This window comes from Rhinolophus ferrumequinum, chromosome X, assembly GCF_004115265.2.
Source record: "Rhinolophus ferrumequinum isolate MPI-CBG mRhiFer1 chromosome X, mRhiFer1_v1.p, whole genome shotgun sequence".
Lineage (NCBI taxonomy): Eukaryota > Metazoa > Chordata > Mammalia > Chiroptera > Rhinolophidae > Rhinolophus > Rhinolophus ferrumequinum.
Window position 1 is genome coordinate 117160404 of NC_046284.1, and position 23824 is coordinate 117184227.

Consider the following 23824-nt stretch of genomic DNA (forward strand, 5'->3'; position numbering starts at 1 on the left):
TTGTATACACTTTTCTTTGCTCTTTTGCTTTCTAAATATAGTGTTCCAAAGCTGATACACTTACACCTTGGGAGGAGACAGCAGACCTTGAGAGCTTCATGACCATGACCTTTGAACCGGAAGTTCTCAATCTTGGCTGCACGTTGGAAAGGGATCATGATACCTGGAACTCAAAGATTCTGATTTAACTACTCTTGGGTGAGGTTTGAGTGATGGGAGTTTTCAATGCTGCTCAACTGATTTCAATTGACAGACAAGCTTGAGACCAACAGGAACAGCTTTCTTGACTGACCTCTGTTTAAAATCTGATTGGTTAACCTGCATTCTCCTTTCCCTCTGTAAAAAAATAAATAAATAAATAAAAATGGTGGCTTATCCCCAGGACCTATATAACATGTCAAGTCAGTAAGCTGCTAGTACGTATGCCCCTCTGTGTCTACCAGTTGAGTTGATTTCCTAGATTCATTTTCACGCGTTATGTTTTTATTATTTTATTTTTATTTTTGGGGGGACCCCTCATGACAAGTACCTTTGAGAGTTGGAACAGTGGGGCGTAAAGACAAAGAGATCCTGTGCTTCTGACATACTGACAACAGCTGACCTAGCTGCAAGCCCCACTTAAATTCCTGTGCACATGTTCCACTGGATACAGCTGCCCTGAATCCCTAGTCTGTTTGTCTGGCTGCCAAATGCATAGATACCTGCACCTTCCAGATAGCTATTCTCATAGGTCAAAACCACGCTCTCAAAACATAGAACAAGACAAACAATATAATAGACAGATGACAAAGAAAATGATGACCAGTGACCATCTCTGGGAGGAGAAAGGATCCATAGCAAAGGTTTAGCTATGCCCGAGGATATCAATAGTGACTCAAACCAATAAGCCTTTTTATGGCTTAACCAAGGCAAACAGTTTATTCCCAGAGCTAGAAACAACTATTGCAAAATACAGGGAAACACTTGTTTCCTTCCCTTTTGAACAGAATATGATGACTTATCAAGCCAGAAATTCACTCACGTTTTTTTAGATTCCCTAAGTTTGAATCCACTGCCCACTTGGCTGCAAGCCAGATGCATCTACCAACCTCTGGCTGGTGGAAAATGAGAACTGTGAGAGGCCCTATTTTTACCACCTCTGAGAGGAAAACAATTAAGAAAACTCTTGAGTACTCATACCAAATAACCAAGTGCTGCTAAACCCAAGGAACTAGTTCCACTGATATTTTCTCTGCTAAACTAAATTTAGAAAGAGAAAAACGACTCTCACCACTTCTAACTTCCACCGAAGCCTGCAGACAGAGATCCGGGAGGCTGACGGGGTAAGAATGCTTACTTCTTGCCGACTGTTCCTCAGACATCACAGGATCTGTCAGCTGCAGTATTCTGGGGGGTGGGGAAGCATGGGGTTCCAGCCAGTAAATTTTATCCTGCTGACTAAGCCAACTGTTGGGGAGGAAAAATTTTCTTCTACTATTCTAGGTTCTTCTGGATGGTCTAATAATCAAATTGACAGAAGACAGAATAGCAGGAGAAAAATGAATAAAATTTTAATCACATATATACCTCCTGCATACATGGGAGAGACCCAGGAAAACTGGGTAATTCCGCCAGTTATGTTTTTAATTGTAATGCCATAGCACAATTAAATATGACTATAAGAAGAGACAGAATTGAATATTTTGGAAAGACAGCCAAAGTGAGCTGCTTAAAAAAGAAAAAAGCTATCGTGATGGTTTATCCTGTGTGTCAACTTGGCTAGGCTATAGTCTTCAGTTTGTTCAAACACTAGTCCATACGTTGCTGTAAAGGTATTTTGTAGATGTGATTAACCTTTAAAATCAGTTGACTTTAAGTAAAAGAGATTGCCCTTGATCATGTGGGTGGTCCTTATCAAATTAGTTGAAGGCCTTAAGAGCAAAAACTGAGGTTTCCTGGAGAATAAGGAATTTTGCCTTAAGACTGTAACAGAGAAATCCTGCCTGAGTTTCCAGCCTCCCATCTGCCTGTCCTACAGATTTCAGATTTGCAAGTCCCCACAATCGTGTGAGGCAACTCCTTAAAATATATTCCCATCTATATCTATGTATCTATATTTATGTATGTATCTCTTAATGGGTCAGTCTCTCTGAAGAGTCCTGACTGATATAGCTATCAAATCAGATGTGGGTGAGATAACTATAAAGGGGGAAAATATCTGGAAGGATTCTGTACTCAGATGATTGTACATGTTTTTAAGTTCTCACCCCATTAAAGAAATACAGACAGATAAGAGGTAATGTTTTCCAGGTGTGGTTTGTGGGAGACAGGTTATCAGTGGACTCATACTCAAGGAGTCCTGGCCCTACATTCAAATAACTGGTGAATAAATTGTCAAGAACTGGGAAAGGTTTGAAATATTACCTTACTTGCAAGCTAACAAGTTAGCCTGCCACATGTAAGCCTTAGTCATGTATTTTCTTTGTCTTGTACTTACTTCAGAGCCCCACCCTAACACAATGGCCTCCTAGTAGGTGCTTCATAAAGAATGGGTGAGGGAATGAAAGAAATGAGACCCACTCCTTCACTTTGCCTGTGGAAAGAAGGGTCAAGAAAGGCCAGAAGACTACAAATACGAGTTTTCCATTTGACATCTGTCTGAGCCAGAATGTTCCCAACAGTCAAAATACAGGGAAGGAAGTGGTTATTTCTCAGGTGGATTACCTTTCCTAACTTTCACACATGTAACAAAACGTCTCCAAATTATTAGGTTGGTGCAAAAGTAATTGCCGTTTAAAAGGTTAAAAACAATTGCAAAAAACCGCAATTACTTTTGCACCAACCTAATACAAGGTTCGAAACTGTGTTTATGGCAACACCAATGCAAGTCAGTAAGGAATTACTAACTTATCCAAAACCAGTCTTCTTGTGCCAACTGATTTTTCTGTAATTCACAGGACACTGTCCGTGAACTTTGTCTTTCTCCGAAGTGTTGTTTGAAGGCTACGAGTGCAGTTATCAATGAATGCACCATTGCTGCTGAGAGGGTTCTGTCCCTTTCAATACTTTAGGGGACTGCTCTGTCCTAAATATAGGATATTCTGAGGCTTAACGAAATTTAAGGTCTTTCCCTTGGTTCCTCAGATGAGTTCACTCTATAGCAACTGTACATCAAAATGTGTCTAGGGAAATTCAGAGAATTATACACCCTCGGTCACAGGTGGCCAAATGCTCACAGATGTAAGAACCCTCAACGCACAGGAGGGTGATGTTCACCAGCGAAAGTTCAGGAACTCTGCCTTCTGCCCAGACGGTCCCCTGGGGCATCACTGGCACTAAAGCCAGCCTGGCAATCAAGCCGGGTCTTGAATGCATTTTCTAAAATGCATTCCTTCTATTTTTGAGTACAGCTCTTCAGCTCCTAGTTACTTGACAATGGATTTTTCAAAGAACTGAGATGTCACAGGTTGTTGGCACATTGTTGGGTTTGTCACACAACCTGCTTTTGTTGCAACTGGCACAAGATCAGAGCCATGATCATGGGATTCCTTAGCCAACGCAGCACTGGTGATCCGAACGATCTGCCTTAGAAGAGAGGGAACTAGCGTGACCAAGCATCCGGTTAGCCCAGGACGGAGGGGTTTCCTGGGATGCAGGACTTCCTGTGCTGAAATCGAGCAAGTCCCCTGCCAGCCAAGACAAGCTGTTCACCTGATGGGGAAGTAACCATCTTTGCCTCATTAGAACCACAACCTTTGGTTAGTAGAAACAGTCCCACTAAATCGAGAATAAATACCATAGCCTATAAAAACTGCTGGGGATTTCAGCACCCACCTACCCTCTCATTTTTGCAGATACTCAGACTCAGAGTGGTGCAGACATTTTCCCAAGGTCACACAGCTTGCTAATAGCATACCAAGTACCAGACTCTAGATGGCCATATTCCCATTTAGGGCACTTCCCACTACATTACATTTTTTGCTTTTCCATTCTCTTTTTATCGCTTTTAAAATGTAAAGTGAGGCTGGTTTTTCTTTTGACCACAGGATTCAGTTGTCAGAACAGTGAAAACTGCTGTTTATTTTGGGCATCATATTTGGGTCTATTTATGTTGGGATGGTGGATCGAATCAGGCTGCTGTAAATGGACTGTTTATCACCATCTCTATTATTGCCTGGCATTCATTCCTGTCATTTCCATAGCCCATTGGAAGTATTTTCAACACGCAACTAACTGTTTGTCATCACCAAATGCCACCCTTGACGGAGACGGTCACATGCCAGGACAACGAACCCCCGGGTGAGGGGATCGTGTTTGTGACCAGCTCACAGGCACATGGCTTAACATCTAGACAATGTACGAAAATTTCGCTTCTCCACACATTCTTAGTCTTTCAAAGGGAAGATTTAAGATGTCTGCTCTAAAAATTGGAGTTAATGTACAAAGCAATCAGTTCTATCCGATATCTCATTTAATCCTCACCACACCCATTAGGTACCATTATCCCATTTCACATATAAGGAAACTGAGGCTGAGGGGTTAAACAAGTAGCCTGAAGAGGTTTTGTTGTGCTTGTTTTTAACGCTAGTGAGTAGTGGAGTCTGTGTCCTAGAGCATTGTGCTCTTTCAGAAGAGAAAACAGAGCTCGGAGACTACAGTGAAGCCAACCAATCCAGTATGTGGTCTTGGGAACTGAGGGCAGGGAAAAGGTGGAGGGATGTGTTCCTGGGGTACAGGGAGATCAACCAATAAGGTGCAGATCTGTAATGAAAAGGACTGACTTTGTTGACTTCTCCACGCAATATGCATGAAGGATATATGGCACTTTCAGCCCCTAAATTCCATCTTCATTGGCTATCCTCGCTCAAACGCATATTACATACCAAACATCCTATGTTGCCCTGCTTCAGTCTGTGCTGGATTACAGCCATCTGATTCTGGAAAATTCTGTCATGAAATACCGCCAGTAATGGCAGTCCCTTCACAAGGCCCTTCCTGATCACCCCAGCCTCAGCCATCCTGACACTTAGCCTGTAGTTCACCTGCTGGGTTTGTAGGACCTGCCACAGGAAATGAAACACTCCCGAAGATGTGTGACAGCATGACTAGGTAGAATTGAAATGTTTTTGGTGTTTCCACCTCTCCTTCATTGCCCCCCTCCCTTCTAGTACGTTCTATCACATTCTCTCTTAAACTGAGAACTTCCCTGATGAACCTGGTTTTAGTTCTTCATATCTATTTCACTGGGACTTTAAGACAATATGTTGCCACTCTCAGTTGTCCACACTTTCAAGCTGAGCTTTACTGGGAGAACATAATTAAAAATTTCCTCTGTGCCCACAAGAGTAACTTAAAGCATTACTGAATAGGCAGTTGTTTTATGGGAGCAGGAAACTGTTCTTGATGCATCTGAAATCAAAGCGCATGGAAAGCTTCTATGGGGCCTACATTTAAGTTTGGTCTGCTCCAATCTCCGAATATCGAACATTACTTTGCTGTGTAAACACACTGTGCAATCTTCAATTTTACAGGAAACATCTAGAATTATCAACTTGGATGCCTCATGTGGCACAGCTGTTACGCTTTAGGGCAAGGAGACTGCTAATCAGTCCTTTAGAAATACCTTCAAAATGGAGAAGAGCTGACTCCAATAAACTTCTGGCTTTTCTGTAATTTTATATGCTGGGCTATAAGCGTGAAGTAGCACACATTTTCAGGTACCCCATCAAAACACATCACTCCGGCAAAACATATCACTCCACAATGATGCTACAAACTATGAAAGAAAGAAGGAGCATGATTTTATTGAAATGTTAGTACAGTGTTGTAACATCTTAAAATCTTGTATTCAAAACCAATACAAGCACTGCAAACAAATGATATATTCCTGAATCTAGTTGACTTCCTATCAAACAGAGGACAGTTCTATTATGAATATCTGTAAGTGGGTTAATATATGTTAAGTTGGAGGCTGAACAACTTTGGTATATTCACATGTCTCTGGCTCCCCTTTTTGGCTTCATATACGCCATGTCGGCCTCCATTCAGCAGAGCTGGATAGAACCAGTGTATTCAGTGGTTTCATGTCAATGTTTCCACACCAGTAGCAAAGGGAAGCGTGAGTTCTGGGATGAGGCTGCTCTGAGGTTGCCTTCCTCATCTTTGCTGAACAGAAACCATCCAACAGTGAAGGTCTACATTGCCAGTGTGTATGGCTAAGTCAAGTCTAATTAGTTAATACATATATTAAAAGTACTTTAAAACACAAAAGTGGTGCTAAATGACAGAAACTATCAGTTCTTAATGCAGAGAATGACAATACAGATTTTTCTTTTTATCTTCAGATCATTATTTTAGAACTAGCTATCTAGTTTACTGTCTTAGATGAAACGATTAACTTTAAATCAACTGGTTTTAGTCATGTCAGCATGTCTACGCTTGTATGCCAAACTGTCTACCTATGTGTTCCTAACTACATTTTCATTTCTCTATGCACAGAAATTCCAAGAAATACAGGTATCACTCATTTATCCAAAATTAAAATTACATAGACTCTGAATAGACTCTTTACATATCTCAAGTCAACTGTTTCTACATATAGTTAATATGTATTGCATATGGTAAAGCCTGGCTTTACCAGGCTATATCATTTTTTTCTCAAAATCTACTTTAAGGTACAAGAAAATGCTCGTTTCTGCAATGACTAAATGACACTTTTAAACTTTGATTCAACCTCTGCTGTAGTGAAGTTTGGAACCTTAAAGATTGCTGTGTTTGTTAATGACTTAGATTTTATGTTTCCAGCTGCAGGATACAAAGACTTTATTCTCTTCAAATTTGAAGATTCAGCAGAAGGAAGAGACTATTGTTCATTACTGTATGCAGGCAAACTCCCTTCCTCTGGGGCTGAAGAAGTCAGTGGGTTGCCACCAAAGTGCAAGGCTTGCCTTCGGCCACAGAGTCGGGGGGTCACCTCACCCAAGAGGATGCCGTCAAGGGCCATCTTGTGGAGAAAGCAATCTTCCCCTCCATGACTGCACTTGGGCCCCTATCAGAATATTATCTTAATGGAGGAACTAATGTTTACTTACTTGTACTTTTTTCGTAGGCCTTTCTTACCCACGTTTCATGTAATAGCTTTAGCTGAAATAATCAGTTGCCTAGAAGGCTTGCTACTTCTGATTACAAAAGGCAAAAGAACATTAAATCAAAACTAATGAAATGTTTAAATAAGCATGTGGTGTCACTCACAAAAATTCACCTTTTTATTTACGACAAAAGCTAAATTATGATCAGATTAGGAATGCTGAGGGGACTTAGAGGAATTCTGTTTTGGTGGAAATCCACAACATAAAATTATCGGGAAAAAGGCAATGTAAAAGAGCTAAAAATGTGACCTAAAATAACAAGAAGACAGGACAAGAGGTGCCCAAAGAACGGTCCCTCTGGGATGGACAGAGGCAAGCATAAATGTGATAGTGAGTGTGGACACTACCTCAAAATGGTTTCTAAGTCATATTTACTGCTGAACATAATTTTGGAATTTTAGAACATGACACTGTCAGGTAGGTGACAGTTATGTTTTTTCAGAAGTGGTAATAAAAAAATACTGAACTACATGGCCTCTGATATGTCTAATATTTACCCAAAAATGTGTCAATGCCCATATTAAACTATACTAATTTGGTCCAAATTAAGCACAATAACCAAAAGTACAAATAAAAATAAAAATTTATGATATTATAAATTTTCTAAGGTTTTCTTAGAAGTAAAGGGCTCACTCTATACAGGGTTTTACCCAAATGTCCATAGGCATTATCATTATATATCTACATAGAAGGTTTTATCTAAAGTCACCTTTGGTAACCCTGACATATATAAACTATGAATTTCCACAATGGAATTAAATACTTGAAAGTTGTAGCCTCAAAGTACTGAACAAAGGAAACAGTCACCTATTAGAACAAGTCAAGATGACAAAAACATTTCTCATTTATGACAGTTCACAGATCAAATAACTGCCACCCTCCCCCCAAACTGGAAATAAGTGGTCTTGAGCTATAGAAGGAGGAAAGAATGGATCTTGGAGTATACAAAGATCGGATGCTTTTGCATTCTAATTGCTGAGTCCTAAAGCTAAAAAAATCAGATAAATGCACATAAGTCAGAAGCCAGCAGGCTTGCTCCACACTCCCATCCTGGATTTATAAAGGGACGTGGCTGAATAGGTAAGACACGGACTCCCCGTTGTGGGTCCTTCGGATCGCCTCGGCCAAGATCATCGAAATGTCAATAACCTAGACACCAAAAAACAGAAAAGGGGAGAGGAAAGTGGGGCATCTTAGTTCTAGTTAATTAAAAACATAAAAGCCAGAACACCTACCATTTCTCCAGCTGTACGACGTGTTACTATCAAGCCCTCCCACACCCATTTCTTTTGAGGACAGCTTTGGGTCTATCTTCAAATTACAACCTGTTAAACCAAACCCCCATAGGATTCTGGAAGTGAGATTTTCAGTGCAGATATTAAAAGGCTTTTCAGGGCCACTGTTAACCAGATATCCTTTCCTTGGGGCGTTTTTTATAATTTTATTCATTTACTACATGAAAGGTTTTTCTCCCTCTTGGTTTCAGAAAATGCAGTGACTGTGTCATTTAAAAGCACAGCTATGACCATTCCAACTCAGGGGTCAGCAAACTACTTTTTCTGGAAGTGGCTCAATCATAAATATTTTCCACTTTGCAGGCCAGAATCAGTTGTAGTATGAGAACACTCATAGACAATATGTAAGTGAATGGGCGTGGCTGTGTTCCAATAAAACTTTATTTACCAAAGCAGATGGTGGCTCAGATTGGGCCTGTGTGCTGTAGTTTGCTGACTCTCAACGACTGCTAATGAGGCATGAAAATCTATGGCAGAGGCTATTTTAACCATTTCTAAACATATGTCCTCCTCATGCCAAATGAACTGCTTCACTCTCCGAAGGTCAGGAAGCAGATCACTTTGACCCATCTTAATGATGGCAATGGGGGCTTCTAGACATGACTTGCCAAGGTTCACTGCAACACAGAAGCAAAATGGGGACTCAAACCCTTTCAACTTAACCTGTATTTCAGGCCAGCCAGCTGGTGTAAAGTGATTACCACCAACTCTCTGGTGGCCTCAAGACAGGAGGGGCAAGAAGAAACACCTTAGCATAGCCTGCTGCTTCTGGTTTTTCCTCCTCCATTTGTTTTTATTGTGGTAAAATACATAGAACATAAAAACTGTCATTTTAACAATACAATTCAGTGGCATTAGTTACATCCCCAATATAGCGTAACCATCCCTATTACCTATTTCCAAAACTCTTCATCATTCCAAAGACAAACTCTGTCCCCAATAAACACTAACTCCCCATCGTTCCTCTCCCAGCCACGGGCAAACTCCATTCAGTTTCTGTCTCTATGAATTTGACTCCTTACTCTAGGTCCCTCAGAGAAGTGAAATCATACAATCTATGCCCTTTTGTGTCTGGCTTCTTTCACTGAGCATACTGTTTTCAAGGTTCATCCACACTGTGGCATGTGTCAGAATTTCCTTCCTTTTTAGGCTGAAAAATATTCCGTTGCATGGACAGACCACACTTTGGTTACCCAGTCATCTGCCGATGGACATTTGGTTTCCACCTTTTGGCTATAAATAGGGCTGTGATGAATATTCGTGTACAAGTTTTTATTTGAACACCTGTTTCCAAATGCTGGGGTACATACCTAGAGACGGACTTGTTGGGTCATATGGTTTAACACAGCCTGTTTCTTACTGTTTTTCTATTGGGGTTTTATGCACTTACTGTTTCTAACTTTGACCTCTGCCAGTCCCAGCCTTTCTCAGAGATCTAACATGAATTATACCCTTATGATGAGAAGCTGCAACCTCTGCCTTAGCAAGCTGTCACACACAGAAGACTCGATGCTTGGATAGCCTGCAGTGTAGACAATACCTGGATCTTGGAGCAGTGATTCATTTTGTCCTCTTGTGGAATTGTGTTTGTGACAACAACGGCCTCAAAGGCAGCATTATTTATTCTGGAAATAGCTGGCCCAGAGAAGATTCCATGCGTAAGGATAGCATAAACCTTGGTGGCTCCGGCCGAGAGCAGCCTGTGAAACAGAAGACAAAATAAGTATACCCAAATATTCTTGAAACAGTCTGCCCTTAGTGTGAATTTAAAAGCAAAACGTGTGTCCCATAAAGAAAAACATAAAACCTATTTCACTAGCTGAAAACAGAATCGTTAAGATATGTGCTGGCAACATACTTTGTATGCCACTAAATCCGAGATTATCAACCTCTGTGTTGGGCCCGAGTACTTCTTTGGTGTGCAGAACCCCTGGACTCCACTCACTAGCTATGCCTCCCTCCGCTCAGGTGTGACAACCAAAAATGTCTTCAGACATTGTCAAATGTTCCCCAGGGAGCAACACTGCCCTTGGTGGGGAACCACTGGCTTCAACCAAAACAGCCAGAATATCACCATTGTGACATAAAATCAGTATTTTAAAAAAAAAAAAACCACTGAGAGATTTTACATTGTTTTGTACTGTTTTTGAAGGCTGGAGTGAAGGGTAAACAGAAGGAAGCGAGGGCCTGAAGAAGCCCACAGGATGGTCTCTTTCCTTCTGTGCTCGGTTCAGGGGACGCACCTTCTCGGACCCTTTATAAAACACACCGAAAGCTCAACCTTGAAAATGAAAACCAGGCCAAAAAGGACCACAGTTTTCTTTCTACCAAGAAAAAAATAAAGGGGCCCAGAACTTCCTTTGGTCTGAAATGCCACTGCTAAACAAACAGCAATAATTAGGAAAAAAGGCCCAATTTTAAAAAGCTGACGTTTTTCCTTTCTTAAGGAGCTATCCTCACACTCTCCCAAACCATCCGTCATACTTGTCCGCAGCGTGGCAGATTGTACCACACGTGTCGGCCATGTCGTCCACGAGGATAGCCACACGGTCATTCACGTCGCCCACCAGCACCATCCGGTCCACTTCATTTGCTTTCTTCCTCTCCTTGTGAATCAAGGCAAATTCCACATTCAGCCTGTCCGCAATTGATGTGACCCTGAGCAGACGCCAAAGGACATGTTAATTATGGTCACTAAAAGAAAAAAAAATCTTGTTCTTTGAAGTTATTTTAGGAATGTAGTAACCATCCACACTCAACATAATGGAAGGTTTTACTCGGAAGGCCAGGCTTGGTCGGGATATGCAAACATGGGGAAAGACGTGCTAGTAATTATGGCGGCTGGTGGTGATGTCCCAGAGCCTTGAGCACTGGACAAAACTAGTGGATTAGAAATTGATTTTCAATTTGTTAGTTTTTAAAATCGCACTCACAACCTAAAGCAAGTTACTCAGAAAGCACCACTGGCATAGTCAGGGGTGCAGCCAGTGGGGACTGAACCCTGGTTACCACATCCGCGTAACATGTAGGCTTATGAAAATGGGCCCCGCTGCACTCGAGGCCTCGGGAGACTGTAAATCATGAGTCTGGCTCCTCTGCCCATTTACGGCGAATGCCCCAAAGCCATCAGCTCAGAAAGGGTTGAGCTGGCTACAGAAAGAGAAGTTGACAGGCCTGGCCTGTCAGTGAGCCCAGGACATTTTGGATTTCCCATAAAAAGTGGGCTTAAGTGATGGAAACTGACCACAAAATAATGCCACAGATATAATGTGACATGAAGATTTTCCTATTCCAGGTTGTTGTTTTTTAATTGTCAATTTGTACTTTGTAATCCCTTCACCCAGCCCCCCAACCCCTTTCCCAGTTTTTATAATAACAATTATTATACAATTTAGTTGAAAAAATATTGAGGGATCAATACACACACATTCACCCACCCCCATTTAGTGTGCAGTGAATGGAGCACACGACTTGCGTACGTTTTTAAAGTCCTGGTCCCATTCATTGTGTCATCTTCTGATGGCAACCGGGAACGCACTCCATGGGTGCTCTGATCAAGGAGAAGGCGGACAAGTCTCTGTACCCCACGTTTCCCTTGCCTGTTTCTGAGAATGTCCAATGACCAGTATTTTTTGTGGTAAAATACACATAAAATAGAATTTGTCATTTTAATCATTTTAAAGTGTACAATTCAGTGGGATCAAGCGCACACACATTGTACAATGCATCACCTCTAATTTCCAGAACATTTCCATCACTCCAAAAGGAAACCATGTGCCCATTAGGCAGTCACTCTCCCTTCCCTTCATCTCTAGGCCCTGGGAATCTACTTCATCTCTGTGGACTTACCTATTCTGAACATGAATCATACAATATGTGGTCTTTTGTGTCTGGCTTCTTTCCCTCAGCATGATGGTTACTAGGTTCATCCATGTTATAGCATGTGTATTTTATTCCTTTTTATGGCTGAATAATATTCCATTGTGTGGATGTAGCACATTCTGTCTATCCATTCATGTGGTGATGGACACTTGGGTTGTTTCCACCTTTTGGCTCTTATGACTTGTGACGCGAGAAACACTAGCATACAAGCATCTGTTTGAGGCCCTGCTTTCAAGTCTTCTGGGTACATACCCAGGGGTAGAATTGCTGGGTCATATAGTAACTCTGCGTATAACTTATTTGGCCAGTATTTTACCAGCTTCCAACTTGATCAAAGACTACAGCCACCTCTTTCAGACCTTAATGTTTTTTTCTACACTGAAATTATCAGGGACATTTGTTACGTCAAGCAAGGGACATAAATAAAAATGAGACCTAAGGCAAGGCCACCTTTATTCCATGTAGAAAAACTCCATTTCCAGATGACATTTTAGAGTTGTATTTTGGCACTATAGCGGACTAGGCCCCTGGTTACCTGGATTCCCGGTGGAAACTACAATCCTAGATTACAAAGGGAAATATCTTTATAAATGCATCACTGAACTGGAAGGGCAGCAGGAATCTTCAGAGGCAGAGAATGTAAGAGTAGCTTATCCTGAGAAGTTAGCATGCAGCTAAGTTCTCGCCCCGAGAGTTTATATGGAGCCCTAAATGACATCGAGCTTCTGTCTGATCGCAGAGATATGGGAGGTGAGAAAGCCTAGGGTCCAGCTGAGATTACAAGTGTAACAGGAGACACCCTGTGTAACACAGGGATGCTGAAGATCATGCCTTCAGAATAATGAGGAATGAAAAAAAAGCTGCTGCCCAGGTGAGGACAGGAAGGATGCATGCCTGTCTCAAACTCTATGCTAAATGGAGGGAATCAGTTCTCTCTCAAGACTTCCAAACCACCTGTAGGCACTCCCGAGGGGTGTTCATCCAAATTCCCAAGTTGTGTATGATGAAACCTGCAACTGCAGAATTTAATTCAAAGTGATACTTTGGGGCAGCACTCCAAGGCAACGGGCAATAACGAACGCCAATCCTGTCTGAAGAATTATACTAAAATTCTAAGGAAGACGAAGGAGTCACAGAAGAGTCACAAAACATCCAGGGAAGCAAGGCACCCAAAGTGAGGGCCACCAGAAACAACTGGGGACAGGGCCACAACAGCAAAATGTTAGACACTGGAATTAGACAAGAATGAACAAAAAAATGACCGTTTTCTATGTTTGAAAGAAATAAAACAGAAGCTTAGACAAGAATGAAAGGACTAGATAAAGAATGACAAATCAAGACTTGAGAAAGAACAGAAATTCTAGAAATGGAAAATACTATATTTGAAATTAACAACTTAGTAAATAAAGAGATTAAACACATCTGAATGTGTTTAGAGAGTGTGAGACTGAATGAATTAGAAGATACAGATGAAGACACTGTCCAGAATGCAGCTCAAGAGACAAGTGATCAAAAATATGAAAAAGCTGAAAGATGTGAAGAACAGTATGACAAGGTGACAGGAATAACTGGAGGTCTAGAAAGAGAAAACAAGAAAGAGGCAATATTTGAAGAGACAATGACTGAGAATTTTGCAGAACTATTGGAAGACACCAATCCTCTGATCCAATAAGCACAACAAATGAATCCCCAAGAAATCTTAAGAGGAAGAGGATGAAGACAGGTCACCTAGAAAGGAACAGCAATCAAACTGATGGCCAATCTCTTAACACTAACACCGGAAGCCAGCAGTTAGGGAAGTATTATCTTCAGCGTGATGTGAGAAAATAACTATCAGGCTAGGACTCTACATCCGGCAAAGCTGCCTTTCAAGAATGCGGGCAAAATAAAGATATTTTCCACCACACTATATAACCCGAGACGTCACTTCCATATACAACCACTTAAGGAAAGTCTAAAAACTCATAGACACAGACAATAGTTTAGTGGTTACCAGAGGGTAAGGGGTTGGGGGGTGGGAGATGAGGGTAAGGGGGATCAAATATATGGTGATGGAAGGAGAACTGACTCTGGGTGGTGAATACACAATGGGATTTATAGATGATGTAATACAGAATTGTACACCTGAAATCCATGTAATTTTACTAACAATTGTCACCCCAATAAATTAAAAAAAAAGAAAGAAAGAAGAAAAAAAAGAATGTAACTTAAGCAAAAATAAAATGGTAACAGATCCATTAAGATGTGGTGGGGGTGGAGGGAGGTAAGCAAAGATATCAGTCAACATGTGGACAAACCTGAATAAATGTTGATTGTATAAAACCACAACAATAATGTCTAATTTGTGGAGAGGAAAACTGCTATACTGGACAACATCTTTAAAGCACGAAAGATGGTGGTCATGAATCAAAATGTCAGTAATCATAATGGAAATGGACCAAACTTTCCAGTCCAAGACAAAGACTGTTAGATTAGAGACCAATTTCAGATCTCCAAAGTCCCTGAAATAAAGGGAAGTGTTACTATGATGAGCTGGTCCACGTTCTTCCAACCCTTAGAAAACAAACCACCATTCCACCTCAAAACAAAAACCAAGTTCTCCAGCTCACACCCTTTTTTCTTTCTACATCTATTTACCACTGGTTTCCTACCTTAAGGACTTAACTGAGCAAAAAAAATTAATTTGAATGGTGACAAAAATTTTGCCCTATAATTACCTTAAAAAATGTACGTAAAACATAAAAGCCATTTAAACTCCAACTAAGGAAAGTTAGTTTCTCAAAAGACAAGACAGGTAGTCCCAAGACTGTTGAACACCTTATAGACAATGTGCATATATATGACATTTTCGGTCTGTTTATTTGTTAAGGACCAGGAAGACCTCATCCTGGCAGTGCCCTGGCCCACGACCTAGCACTGGAGAGCACCACACTGTGGTCTAAGGCCTGGGAGTTGTGAAGTCCAAGCAGAATGTGCATTCACATCGCTGCCAGGCAATCCCCACTCTCCCAGCCTGTGTACAGGCCGGACACAGAGGCTGGGGTGGGAAAGAAGCTGAGCTATGGGGCTTGTAGGGGGTGGAACCTGGCATGGGACACGAGTGGGGAATTCCAGCCACTTCAGGTACCCACTGGTAATGTCAGAAGCAGGAAATGAAAAAAACAATAAAAGTTCAATCTCAATTACTTAGTTTCACCAACTTCCCATGTTAGTTTTAGTTAATATTGAGTATCTCCACGGTGGCAGGTGTGTTTCCTTCTAAGGTTTATTTTTTCTTAGCTGTCAACTCAATCAAGCTTCAAAGACTACCCAAGAGTGACCTCTTGTGGCAATACTGTTTTTTTCTTTTTACTTTTTCTTCTTTTTTAACCAGGAATGAGTCAGGCCTCAAAGTTTTTTCTAAGTTCTAATTTGCTAGATAGATATAAATGTATTTTCTTTGGTGAATATGACTTTTTGCATCATGCAAAGAAGTGATAATGTCAACTGCACATCTCATGTGCTACCCGAGAGGCTGTTCTGTCAGGTGGGGAACAGCTTCCTCCACAACATGAGCATGACAACATTGTCTAGCATCAACTTTGCGGAAAGGGGCAGGAGGTGGCAAAAAAATCTGAAACTTGGATTTCCTGGCAGAGGGAGTGGGGCTGGTGGACTGGGACGGCTCTGAAGGGGGTCTGTCTGAACAAACAGCATCTCAGTGTCAGCCATTTTCTGTGATAGTTGATACTGCATTTTAAAAAGCAGGAGTTGACAGATACGGGACCTCAGTATATCATAAAAGATGGCGCTTCATGTCAATAGGGGAGAAATGGATTATTTAATAAATATTTTGGGAATAAGTTAGATAGCTGGGTGTGTAAGGGGGGAGGAAGAGTTGGATTCTTATTTCACTCTTGATTCCAAAACAATTTTCAGGTCAAAGAAAACTGGAACATTAAAAAGAAAAGGGCAACCCTTAAACAAAATCCTAGAAAAAAAGTGTTGAGGGAGGGTGAATCCTTTATAAATCCAGAAGCTGTAACGTGAAGAAGAGATAAACTGGATGACACAAGAATGTTTTAAAAGTCCTGCAGAGAATTAAAATGCAGAAGGGGAAGAAACGAAAACTTGGGGAAATATTTACCCCCCCACCATAAGAAACAAAGGTATGACCTCTCGCCTGTGCAGAATGCCGCCTGTGCAGAATGCCGAACAATCCAAAGAAAAAGGCCTGCAGCCAACAGAACAGGCAAAAGGTAAGAACAGACCCTTAGGGACAATAAACATGACGGAAAGGGTGCTCAATCTTATCCACAGAAACCTGAATGACAGGAAGAGGTACCACAGATCACTTCTCTGATTTGTAAAGTAAAACAGCCTGTGTAGAAAGTCACTGGCATCCACACTTGATGGGAATGTCAACTGGTCTATCTTCTTTGAAAGACCAAATTTTGCCACTGTCCATAGAAACCAAAATGCCTCATGCCCTTGGACTCGATGCTTCTAGGAACGCATCTTACTTGCATGCGTATACAAAACGTGAAAGCCAGTGTCGTGCTGCAGGACTGTATTTAAGAGGTAGTCATAACGATGTTTCAGATCGCATGTACAACAGTGGTCCCATAAGAACCCTCAAGAAAATTCAGTGAGCGTTTAGCAGAAGCTTTTGCAGACCTCAACAAGCTCCTTAAGGTTTGAAAATATGGACCGCAACACTGAAAAGTTTTCATAAATAGAGAGGAATGTTCATGGTGCATTATCTGCTTACAAGCAAACCTATGATGAAAAAAACAAACCAAGCAAACCACCATGGACATATTTCTGAAGAGCGACAACAACTCCTCAAGAAGAGCCTCAGGCAGAGCCTTCAGGAGGCTTTCCGGAAGAACGCACTGTTGTCCTAGGCGATGACAGGCCCCTTGAGTGTTACTGCCCCTGAGGACTTTCCAGTGGGACAAGAGGTGGGGACAGGGGACAATGATATTGACGATCCTGAGCCTGTGGCAGCCTAGGCTGATGAATGGGCTTGTGTCTTACTCTTTACCAAAAAGATTAAACAATAAAACAAATAAACAAATACATTTAAGAATAGAAAAAAGCTTATAGAATAAGAACATAAGGAAAATATTCTTTTTTTTTTAAAGAAAATATTCTTGTTCACCTGTATGTGTTTGTTTTAAGCTAAGTGTTATTACAAGAGTCGAGAAGTTAAAAACATTTAAAAAGTTCATAAAGTAAAAAAATTACAGTAAGCTAAGGTAATTTATTGTTGAAGAATTTTTAAAATAAATCTAGCCTAAGTGTACGGTGTCCATAGTCTACAATAGTGTACAGCAATGAATGGCCTAGGCCCTCCCACTCACTCACCGACTCATCCAGTCCTGCAAGCTCCATTCACGGTGAGTGCCCTACTCAGGTGTGCGATTCTGTATCTTTTTTACCGTATTTTTACTGTACCTTTTCTATGTTTAGATATGTTTAGACACACAAACACTTACCATGGTGTCACAATTGCCTATAGTATGCAGTACAGTACATGCTGTGCAGGCTTGTAGCCCAGGAGCAATGGGCTACCCCACACAGCCTAGGTGTGCAGTAGGCTAGACCGTCTAGGCGTGTGTAAGCGCTTCTATGATGTTAGCCCAGTGATGAAATCGCCTAACGATGCATTTCTCAGAACAAATTCCCATCGTTAAGCAGTGAGTGAGCATACAAACAACAGTATCTACAAGTGAGGAACAGGAAACTGGTTAAAGGAATCATGACATACACATACAATGGAATATAACCCAGCTATAAAAAGACAGGGAGCAAATTAAGTTTGAATAAAAACACAGTGAAGGAGTATACATGGCATATTACTGCTTCTGTGAAATAAAAAGGGAGCTAGATGTCTGAAGAATGTAATTCTGACATTGGGAAGAACAGAGGTCTCTGAAGAAGGAAACGCGGGACACTATCCTGTTTGGTTGGAATGTTTGCTAAGAACGTGTGCTTTTAGACTACACTCGTATATTACAAAACCGGGTTGGGATAGGAAACGAAAAGGCTACAAGAGTTTGTGAGATCTATTATTCTTTTGGCTTATTAGCTGCCAAAGTTAATTTTTTCTGATTAAAAAAAAAAAAAAAAGGACGGCAGACACAAAAGCCACATATTGTATGATTCCATTTATCAGAAATGTCCACAATGGGCAAATCCATAGAGACAGAAAGTAGACGAGTGGCTGCCAGGGGCTGGGGGGAGGGGAGGGTGGGGAGTGACTGCAGTTGGGCACAGGTTTCCTTTCGGGGTGATGGAAGGTTCTGGAATTAGACAGTGGTGATGGATGCACCACTCTGAATATACTGAAAACCACTAAAGTGTGTACTTTAAATAGGCGAAGTGCAGGCATGTGAATTCTCTCTCAATAAAGCTGTTATTAATAACAAATGACATCTGATGCTCATGTACCCTTTGGCCCATTTGTTCACCTCTGATCAGGCCAATGGATTCGCCATATTCAATACACTGTGACTTAAGTTTCCCAGTAAATAGCAAGCAATTCCAGCAGAAAGTACTCCCAAGTGTTGCTCACATCCCCCCCGACTTAAGCAGACACCACTCACACTGTGCTTCCACCTGGAGGGCCTGGCTGGGGGCAGGTTTGCGAGCCTCACACACTGTGTTGGGCTATGACATCGTAACGCTCCCCACCCTGTCGCTGCCTGGCTGGGCTCTTTGCAAGTCAACTTTCTGCTTCTGTCTTTTACATATTTGTATCTCCTTGTATATTTTATATATTTGTGACCTCCTTCAACAGCCACTTCCTGCTGCTATCAGAGACCCATCTCCACTTGTCCCATTTTTCCTCTTCTGTGCTGGGAATCTAAGCAGTAGTGACGGCAGCTTAGTGCACAAAGGGTGCTTCTAAGAATCAGGACCTCTGCTTTTTGGGCTACTCTGAAGCTTGTAAGTTCAATTCTAGGTCCCTAGTCAGGCCACAGGAGCATGAGGGAGCCAAACGAGGTACAGGCATTTGCATTTTAAAAGATGTTCCGAAGCTTGATGGTCACTGGTCTCTCATGCACATTTACGGGCTTCCTTGCTTTCTCACTGGGCTGGTGGAGAGAGGTATCTTTTATCTCTCCCTTCCTGATACAGGCCCCGACCTGGGCATTAAAACTCCATTCCATTTTTTTCCTTCCCAGAGAGCAGCTGTACAGCCCTACAAAGTCACTGAGTCACCAAGTCTCCGCCTGCAGTAGAGCACTCTGCATCAAATCAGCATTCTATCGTCGTCATCCTTGATTCTGAGTTCTGTACTGACTCCTCTTTAATTCCATGAGTCTCTGCAAAGCCCTCCAGATTTGCTGCTCAGTACTGTTTTCGTATGCCATTCGGGGTGCCTGTACTCGGATGCTATTAGTGCCATGTCAGTTTCTGTCCAACCTACTAACGTTATAGCTAGTAACTGTTCTGTCACCCCACAGTGCTGGCTGGCTGCAGCCCGGTGACCTGAAGACACTGGCTCCACTGGCTCCAGGTGGGCTGTGCCGTTTTCTAACTTGGATCAGCAGATATGAGGTGTCAGCTGCGACTACTTACTGAGCAGCTGGGCCTGTGGAATTTGCTCTCTGCAGTGGCTTTGCAGCCGGGGTGAGGGGATGGAGGAGTGGGGGGGGGGGACCGATTTTAACGTAAATTTTCTCAGCAAAGGGATTCCTACACCTATGAGGCACAGGCCTTCGGTTTGACTTCTCACGGGTGCCTATTTCCTCCCACCATTCAAAGGCCCGGGGAAAGCTTGGCCTTCCTCCTGGGCTGCAGGGGAGAGGTTTCCTTTTCATCTCCCTTCTCTCTGGAGGCCCCTATGTGGGCGCTGACACCCCAGCCACCAGCCTCCTCCTGGATCTAACACCTGACCCCCCAAGCATGGGGGGGCACCCAACCATGGCTTTCAGCCCTTCTTTATTTCTTGGCCCCAGATAACTCTCTTTCTTTCCTGGTGCCCCACAGACACACATTTCTTTTGAAAGATTCTATTTGGGCTACCATTTCCAAGTGTTTATAGTAGGAAGGACCAGCTTACTCAATCGTGTTGTTTATTAAAAGCCTTATTTTCCAATTAGGCGATTGCTTTTATAATCAGAAAAAAGAACTTAAAAAACGCAAGTAAAACATATTCTTTGCTGAAAATGTGCATTTGTGTACGTATTTTTTTCTTTTATGACTGATGGAATGTTTACAAAGATGACAGCCCTCTCTTCTGGAGGTGTAGCCTGTAGCTATAATACTTGCTTGCTCATTTGCAGAATAGCAATTTAAAACACGCTTCCTTATTGAATACTCAGGAAAAGGAAAAAGCAGTCAGCAAACGCAGAAATCTGCCTAGGGTGGCCCAGGCCCTACCTTTTGGCGCCCCCTGCGTCGGGGGAAACGATGATACAGTTCCTCCACTCAGGGATGTTCTCTCGGATCCACTGCAGGACTGCAGGCTCCGCGTACAAATTATCCACGGGGATGTCAAAGAATCCCTAAGGGGGCAAGTCAGTGTCACACTGCAGGGTTTTTTAAAAGATAATCTCTCATTAAATACAATTTGAATTGTTTATTCCAAAAAAGCCTTCTCAATAAACTCCCTTTTCTTCATTTTAAGAGAATCAAGTCAAAAGACAGCTATGTTCCAGGAGCATATTTCAGTCCCATCTGCTATCTGTGGGGACATGTTCTATTACATTATGATCACCTATATCCTAAGGAATAGAGAGAATGGCTTTACAGGGCAGTGGGGAAGAGGTTTGTTGTTTCTTAAGCACCTTATTATAAGCCAAATACTTCACATTCATTAAATTACAGAGTAGGCACAAACAGGATGATTTGGCCTGTTTTATAGATGAAGGAACTAAGTGATGAAGAGGTTAAAAAAACATACATTACGAGTCTGCCATTCTAATTATTTTCCAGAAGTTGAGATGGAATTATGGAGTTTATTACCAAGAAGCCATTTGCACGCCTCCAAAACTGACTGGAGGCAAGGTGCTGAAGATAGGAGACATCAACATTAAATTATATGTCCACATTCAATAAAGACGAAAAGCCAAAAGAATCACCATATACCAAACTCAAACACAAGTAACGTTACCTCCTTCGAAAATTACTTAACAAACAGGATTTAACCATTTGCATTAAGCCTGCACTCATAACCAAGGGCAAGAAAGAAAATGCCAGAACCTGGATCTGAGAGGCATGAAGGTCCATGGTGATGATGTGGTCTGCCCCAGCAACGGAGAGCATATTGGCCACAAGTTTCGCAGAAATCGGAGCACGACTCTAAAAAATAAAGACATGGATTTTTATAAGGGAGGAAATGGGCACATTTATATTCCTCCCACTAAAATTTACATGAGAAAGATAAATCACAGCTGATTTATAACATGTTAATAAAGAAAATTAACATTAATAATTTTAAATTGTTTACTTTAATAATTTAAATTAACAACTAATAAAATTAATGTTATAACAAGAAGTATTCATTCCATTTTATTCACCAAAAATTTACTTACATATACTATTGCAAGGCAATGTGCTTGACACTAGGTACAGAGAACAAATCTCAAAGAAACAAACTATATACAGAGGGTGCCAAAAAAATGTATAAACTTTTTTTTTTTTAGAAGTTGTTGTGGGTTTTTTTTTTTTAAATTTTATTGGGGAACATTGGTGGACAGTGTGTTTCTCCAGGGCCCATCAGCTCCAAGTAGTTGTCCTTCAATATAGCTGTGGAGGGCGCAGCTCACTGGCCCATGTGGGAATCGAACCGGCAACCCTGTTATTCAGAGCTCAAGCTTTAACCAACTGAGACATCCGGCCGCCCTGTATATACATTTTAAGAAAGGAAAAAACTAATAAAATTGTAATACTCAATATATACCGATAACAAAGGATAAATACAAGTCATGCTTGACTTCTGCAATTACAAGAGGTGCTCAAAGTGGTTACCATCAGTGTCCAGACACTTCTGATTATGGTAAACTACTGCTTGAGCAACATTGACCAACGTGTCCAGTTGTATACATCTTTTTGGCACCTCCCCCCAAAAATGGCACCCCGGGTATGTGCCACCTCCTCTTTATCCACTCATTCATTCAGGGACACCCAGGCTGCCTCCACATCTTGTAAACCATGTTGCAATGAACATATAAATGTTCATATTCCCTCCAAGCAATGTTTTGGGTTTTTTTAATAAATACTCAGAAGTGGGATTACTGGGTCCTTCTTTGTCTTGTTATACCCTTTGTTCTAAGTCTATTCTGTCTGGCATAAGTATTGCTAGTACCACAGTATTTTTATTTATTTCCATTTTCATGAAATATTTTTCCCATCCCTTTATTTTCAGTCTCTGTGTGTCTTTCAACCTGAAGTGAGTCTCTTGTACGCAGCAGCATATGTAAGGGTCTTGTTTTATCCATTCAGCCACCCTATGTTTTGATTGGAGCATTTACTGCATTTACATTGAAAGTGATCATTGATAGATATGTAGTTATTGCCATTTCATTATTCACATTCATATTATTATTATTTTTTCGTCTTAAAGAAGCCCCTTTAAGATTCCTTGTAATACTGGTCTGGTATTGATGAACTCCTTTAGCTTTTTCTTGTCTAGGAAGCTCTTTGTCCTTCGATTCTAAATGATAGCTTTGCTGGGTAGAGTAATCTTGGTTGTATAGGTCTTTGCTTTTTGTCACTTTGAATATTTCCTGCCAATCCTTTCTGGCCTGCAAAGCCTCTGCTGAGTAATCAGCTGAGAGTCTTATGGGAACTCCCTTGTGGGTAACTAGCTACCTTTCACTTGCTGCTTTTAAGGTTCTCTCATTGTCTTTAACCTTTGGCATTTTAATTATGATGTGTCTTGTTGTGGGACACTTTGGGTTCACCTTGTTTGGGACTCTGCGCACTTCCGGGTCTTGTATGTCTATTCCCTTTGCCAGGTTAGGGAAGTTTTCAGTCATTATTTTATCAAATAGGTTTTCAATTCCTTGCTCTCTCTTCTCTTTCTGGTACCCCTATGATGTGAATGTTGTTAGATCTGATGTTTCCCAGAGGCCCCTAAAACTGTCCTCATTTTCTTGGATTTTTTCTTTTTGCTGTTCTGTTTAGGTGTTTTCTGCTACCTCATCTTCCAAATTACTGATTTGATCCTCTGCTGCATCTAATCTATGGTTGAGTCCCTCTAATGTATTATTCATTTCAGTTATTGTATTCTGTATTTTTGACTGGTTTTTATGTTTTCTATCTCTATTTTTATGTTTCCTGTCTCTTTCTTGAAGTTCTCCCAGAGATCACTGAGCATCCTTATACCAGTGTTTTGAACTCTATGTCTGGTACCATGTTTCCCCAAAAATAAGACCTAGCCAGACCATCAGCTCTAATGCGTCTTTTGGAGCAAAAATTAATATAAGACCTGGACTTATTTTAATATAAGACTGGGTATAACACTGGGTCTTATATTAATTTTTGCTCCAAAAGATGCATTAGAGCTGATGGTCTGGCTAGGTC

General features: G+C 41.3%; 1 protein-coding gene across 1 annotated transcript in view; it reads right to left on the reverse strand.

Annotated features, from left to right (window-relative positions):
- Positions 1-5758: 5758 nt before the first annotated feature.
- Positions 5759-23824, reverse strand: part of PRPS2 (phosphoribosyl pyrophosphate synthetase 2) — a 31104-nt gene continuing 13038 nt past the window's right edge. Inside the window, exons 3-7 of the mRNA XM_033116274.1 lie at positions 21500-21598; positions 20678-20802; positions 10907-11080; positions 9963-10122; positions 5759-8276 (exon numbers count right to left, since the gene is read on the reverse strand). Of these exons, the coding sequence (XP_032972165.1) occupies positions 8184-8276; positions 9963-10122; positions 10907-11080; positions 20678-20802; positions 21500-21598 (651 nt within the window). The 3' untranslated portion in view covers positions 5759-8183. The remainder of the gene's footprint in view (positions 8277-9962; positions 10123-10906; positions 11081-20677; positions 20803-21499; positions 21599-23824) is intronic.